The sequence below is a fragment of the Triticum urartu genome, chromosome 4 (assembly GCF_003073215.2).
Source record: "Triticum urartu cultivar G1812 chromosome 4, Tu2.1, whole genome shotgun sequence".
NCBI classification, from domain to species: domain Eukaryota; kingdom Viridiplantae; phylum Streptophyta; class Magnoliopsida; order Poales; family Poaceae; genus Triticum; species Triticum urartu.
In genome coordinates, this window is record NC_053025.1 from 23336907 (window position 1) to 23342826 (window position 5920).

The 5920-nt window shown below is 48.6% G+C and overlaps 1 protein-coding gene across 1 annotated transcript; it reads left to right on the top strand.

The window, feature by feature from the left end:
* The first annotated feature begins 545 nt into the window (after positions 1-545).
* LOC125550390 lies at positions 546-2299 on the top strand. Its single transcript, XM_048713379.1, has 2 exons — positions 546-1050; positions 1887-2299. The coding sequence occupies exons 1-2, from the start codon at positions 673-675 to the stop codon at positions 2058-2060; spliced, it is 552 nt and encodes a 183-aa protein (XP_048569336.1). The 5' UTR covers positions 546-672; the 3' UTR covers positions 2061-2299.
* The last annotated feature ends 3621 nt before the right edge of the window (positions 2300-5920 follow it).

A 5920-nucleotide genomic window follows, 5' to 3' on the forward strand; every position in this document is an offset into this window, starting at 1 on the left:
CTCAACATTCAAAGACCTACTTTTCATACGGACAACCTATCTTTGTCCAAAGGTGCTGCCGTCAAGGATAACAATTTTGCTCGTACTCGTTGGGACATCAGGGAACACCTACTTGCGTCCTTTTGCAACTCCACACAGTTCAACCCCTTAATCTTTCATATCAAAAGGGATCTCAATGGAGTTGTGCATGTCTGTGCTCATCGGGTTCTAAAAACAGAAGTGTGAAACCAGTTTCGTGCATCAAACTAGCTCATAGACAAGCCGCTTGTCCAACTTTACCGCATTCCTATAGTTGGTTTGCCCAGGTGTTGTTATTCATGTCGTAACTTGTATTTGATCTATATTTGAATGAATTTGGCGCCTCGTGCACCCCCTCTCGTTACAAAAAAAAATACTAGTTGTTGAACACAAAATATAGAAGAAAATAAGCTAATCCCACCCCTCTATATGGGGTAAAACAAAACAAAAATGACCTATGTGCACATGTAAATACTTCACTTAACCCAAAAACAAAAAGGGAAGAGGGAAAAAAAATCTTATCTCATCTTCTCCCACACAGAGCTTCCCCGCTCCAGGCTCTCCACGTGACCTCTCTCGGCTCGCGGTCAGCACCTCACATCCCCGCGCGCGCACAGTCGCGCAGAGCCACTTCCGCGTCTAGCTCCAGGCCGCATGTCTCTCCTCAGCTCCCCCACGCCGTTCGGCGCGGCCACCGCCGCCCGCCATCGCCTCCCACTCCTGGGCCGCCGCGCGGCGCTGCACGTGGCGCTCGCGCGCCGGACCGGCGTCTCGTCCCGCACGCAGCGGCGCCTCGAGGAGCGCGGCGGCAAGAAGCGGCGCGGCGGCGTCGAGACCCCCGACGCGGACGAGGACACCGGCCCGGCGTGGGAGGGCGTGGAGTGGGAGGGGGAGCCGCTGGGGTTCGAGGTGTCGACGGAGCCCATGCCGTACCTGCCGGACCCGGAGAAGCCCGACTTCTGGGAGGGGGACAACTGGGAGGTCCTCGGCTTCTTCGTGCAGTACATGTGGGCCTTCGGCGTCTTCTTCTCCGTGAGCACCTCCTCCTCCTCCTCCATTACTTTGCGCTGTAGCACAGTTCTGTGACGTAGGATCTGAATATAGTTTCTCAAAGGAAAATATTCAGTTTTTCTTGAGATGCCCGCGCCAGAGAAATTTGGTTTGCAGTGGAATAGCTCTACGTTGAAATGTTTTCCACATAAGGAAGTGGAAGTCAGCATGAATCAATCCCTTGAATTCGACAAGCTGGGACTGCCATTAAAATTGCTTAGATCGCGAGTAATTATCTGCTAAATCATTTCTAATAGTTGCAAACAGCGAGGGTTCCATGGCCATGGCATAATCACTCTTTGTAGTACACTGAGCTACTGCATCATTTTCCTCATCTGAAGCAAAAGAGTGATTCCTTTCCAATGCCTAGAACTCTACTGGTACTGTGCATAGATTGCTGAAAACATTGAACTTTCTACTGGTACGTGTAAGGGCATCCGGGAGCTGTTACACCTTTCTCATGAAGCTATTTATTTACATTTGCTGACTGTTTAACAAGAGATAATTTACCACTTCTTTGTTACTCCCACGGTCCCATAAAATAAGATCTTATTACATCCAGTTTACTCACAAATTTGATGTAATAAGATCTTATATTATGGGACGGAGGGAGTAGATTACATTGCTATGTAAACATTCCTGGTGTTTGATCATTGGTATTATGACAACTTAACCACCTATTGTTGCAGATGTCCACTCAATAAGTAGAGATAACTCTCCATGTTATCCTATCAACTTAGATCATCACATTAATCCATCCATGTAACCATGTTAACTCCCATGCGAGGGAACTGATTTTCCTTTTCATACTTGTGCAGTTGGTTGCTTGTGGCGTTGCCGTGGCTACATATAACGATGGGGCATCAGACTTCAGAGACACTCCTGCTTTTAAGGAATCAACCCAAGCCCAGGAGTTCCCCGAAGAGTCAGAATCATCTGGCGCCGATGTGTTTGAAGGTAATCCAACTGAGGTAGCACCAGCTCTTGAGTAGGACTGTCAAGGAGACATCAGGGAAAAGAAATGAAGGCTCTCTCTTTGAGCTATAGGGTTCTGCAGTAGCCAGTAAACTTGTACAACATTCAGTGGAAACTTGAAATGATAGTGTTAAGGAAATTAGCTGCCATGGTTCGGAAAAGGAAATTAGCTTGCAATCACCATGTACTGAATTATCTCTTGAATAATCCTACGTCGAGATCAGAATATTTAAATGGTTAATTAGTGGTGATGAAATTCAGCTATGCTTCTATCTTTATTGTTATTTTATTTTGATTTTGGTACTTGGTACTCCAGTGGTTTGCTTAGATGTCAGTGTAAGAAGCAAACTTGTGTGATTTGACTGCTTCCGGTCATCTACCTACAAAAATGTATATTCTCAGCTTATATTATTTCACATATCTCATTCTGCTCTGTACTGAACTTCCCTTGAATTGCTTTATGTTGAAAGTAGAAAATAATTTACCAAGGGTTAGTTGTGATTCAATTCAATCAATGGTTAGTTGTGAATATTTTTTACGCATATCAATCCATGACACAAGTTTGTATGATTTCTGACATGTTTCTGCCAATGTAGCATGTCATTTTGTGAAAAAGTATTATGACAGTTTCTACAGTCACCCCCAGATTAATTGAACTGCAAGATTTGATAACAAGCTTGAGACGGTGTTAGATTCAGCTTGCTCCTATTCCTAAGAGCATCTCCAGCCGTTGCAGCCCCCAAGAGTACTACCAAGCCAAAAAAGTTGATGCCAAATGCTTCATCCGGCGAAATAGAAGTGCATGAGGAGGGCATCTTTCCAGCCACACCCTATCCCAACCAAAAATTTGTGAAGGAAATGATTAGGTGCGCCAAGAAAAAAGATATGTGGGGAGACACGCTTCGCCGAAACTTCCGCCGGCATTCCCAAGAGCCCCCAACACGCTGGGTTTCGCCTGGATTTGTCGGCATTATTTTGACGATGCTCTAAGCCCAAAGGGGGGGCGCTGGCTTCTGTGGAGGGGGGCTCAACCGCCGGAGCCCCAACCAACCACAACCCCACGAGACGAGCACCCGGACCGGAATTCCCACGGAGACAGGGAACCATAAAGCGTGCAGACTGTGCACCAAATCCTCTTCTCCATCCCCGTTCTTCGATAGCTTTAGGCATTTCATGGTCCGAAAGTGAAAGGATCTCCGAGGCCTTTGCGTCCGCGCTCACACGATGCATGGCTGCTGGTTGGCGGTTGCGCTGCACGAGAAAGCAGCAGCTAGCCAGCCAGCTAGCGCGAGGCGGCGCGGCGCCCCTATTATACGTACGACGCTGCATGATGCCTGCACATCCGCCATTCCCCGACGCGCAGTCTGTCTTCTTCTTCCGCCGGCGCACGCACGATGATCCCGGAGGGCGCGGCGGAGCTGGTGGCCCTGCTGGCCCCCCTGCTCGTCGTCGTGGGCGTGGCCGCGGTGATCGCGTCGGCGTCGGCGGGCGGGAGCGCGCGCGAGGCGGAGGCGCAGGTGGAGGCTCAGGCGAGGGAGTGGGCGCGGTTCGTGTTCGGCTCCTCGGAGGAGGCGGAGCTCGTCGATGGTGCCGGCGGCCGGGCCGACCCCCGGTGGCGCGTGGACGGGCTGAGCTAGTGGCCGTGCACGGCGCACGGCGCACGGTGCACGCACGCGCATGCCAGCTCCATTCTCGTCGGCTCGTGTACGAGGACAAACAGTACGGGGTACCGTATAGATTTGTTGCAACTTGCAAGCGTCGGGTTTCAACCTAGTATATTTGTTGCTAATTACTAATAGCAGATAAATTTCATGTCGCAAATGCTATTTCTTCATGTTGCGGATGTTAAGCAGAGAAATTTCATTGTTGCGAGTGTTGCCGTTGTTAACAGTCTGTAGTTTATCATGGCTGTAGTTACTGTCACAACACGAAGATGATACTTTGTGTGCGGTCTTAGAGCATCTACAGTCGGATTTGGCAAATTCGACCCCTCAAACGCCCGCAGACACGTCCGGGCGCGTTCGTCGACAGTGACCTGTCAAGTCTCGAATAATCCATTCTACAACCGGATATCTCGAATTAGAAACCTCAAATCCATACTATTACATGCAACGTAAACCTAATATTAAGCGGAGCTCGTCTAGCTCCGCTGTGCCCATGCTCGACGGCCGGCTGCGCTCCCTAGAGTGTTGGTCCGGTCGCCAGCGAGGTAGAGTAGGACTTGGGACACAAGCTAGCTCACGGGACTCAAGGCGCCGCTGTTTCCCATGTCGTACTCTTTCTCATCATATCTCGGATCCCTGACGGTGCCGGTAGACGTCAGATCAATGATGGATCCGTCCTGGGAGGAGCTGCGACGTCCACCACGGTTGTGGCACCCGCATTGGTGCACCATACGGGTGCCGAAGAATGTGACTCCGCCTCGCCAACGTCCACCACCGCAAGGGCTGTCGCCGCCTCCCGCACCTGCTGCCTCGCACGGCGGGCACGCCGTGCCATGTTTGCGTCGGACGACGCTGAAAGTGCGTTATATCGACTAGAGGAGGGGTGAATACGCAATTTTTATGAATTCTTCACTGACGAATTTCAGGGTGAGGAAATTCCTGAGTGAAGAACTACTTGCAGCGGAATAAGTACTCAGAAGTAAACATAACAGTGCATGAGTATGGTCTTCATGATGAAATGAAAACAAGCATAGAGTACAGAAAGCGTAAACACAAGATAACACGGGATAAAGACAAACAGACTGAAGAAATTGAACTGAGAAAATAGAGAAAGTCTTCAGTTAAAGTCTTCAGACAGATATGAACAAGCACACAACACAGAAATGAGGAAATTGAAGGGTTGAGGAAATGGAACCAGGTAGCTTGGTGAAGACAATGATTTGGTAGATCAGTTCCAACTGTTGTGACAGTTGTACGTCTGGCTAGGGCGGCTAGGTATTTAAACCTGAGGACACACAGTCCCGGACACCTAGTCCTGAATACGGAGCTCAGGACACTCAGTTCTCACCGTATTCCCCTTAAATTAAGGTCACACATACCTCGCCCAATCACTCGTGGTAAGTCTTCAGGTGACTTCCAAACCTTCACATACTCGGTCACTCGGCGATCCACAATTTCCTCTTGGATGCTCTAGACCATGACGCCTAACCGTCTGGAAGATGCACAGTCTTTAAAGGTAACCAGTGTCGGATCTACGCAGGATAAATCTCTTCAGTGATGCTCAATCATTTTGGGTTTATAGGTGTTTGGGTTTGGGTTTTCCCCATTTAATGATTTTCACTCAAAGTCCTTGGAGGATGGGATGCTCTTAAATGACAAGTGTCAGTTTCTCTTGGAGCAGCCAACCAGCTAGTGGTTGTAGGGGGCGCCTATTTATAGCCTGGGGAGCAACCCGACATGATAAGACATAAATACCCTTCAATGATATGACCGTTAGGTGGGTAGATATTTTGGGACAGCTGGCGCATAGCACAGCAACGGTCAGAATTTTGAGTATCAAATTCCTCAGGGCTATCATGTTCCTCACTGTGTAGGCAATCCGCACTGGCGAATTCCTAACTCCTCAGTCATAACAAATTCCTCAGAGACCAGAAGAACTTCGTCTCTGTCATTGAAGAAATTGACTGAATTGTATGAGATTTCCAATGGCTTCACTCGAAGGGATTGGTAGGTGTAGGATTTGAGTTGAGCATCACTTGGAAATTTTTCCTTAGTATTTCCTCGACCCCCTTTAACGGTACGGTATCTCCTATGACTCAAGCAAGAGAAAATAAAACAAAGGAAACAAAGGTATTCATGCTTCATGTTCCTCGAATGAATACCAAGTCTTCAGGATCCCACCAATTTCTTCACTTTCAAAGTCTTCATAAATT

Excerpts from the sequence above, each read along its gene's own strand:
- LOC125550390 (XM_048713379.1), top strand. The coding sequence starts at position 673 with ATGTCTCTCCTCAGCTCCCCCACGCCGTTCGGCGCGGCCACCGCCGCC. Across the intron at positions 1,051-1,886 it reads CCTTCGGCGTCTTCTTCTCC|TTGGTTGCTTGTGGCGTTGC; the intron begins GTGAGCACCTCC and ends ATACTTGTGCAG.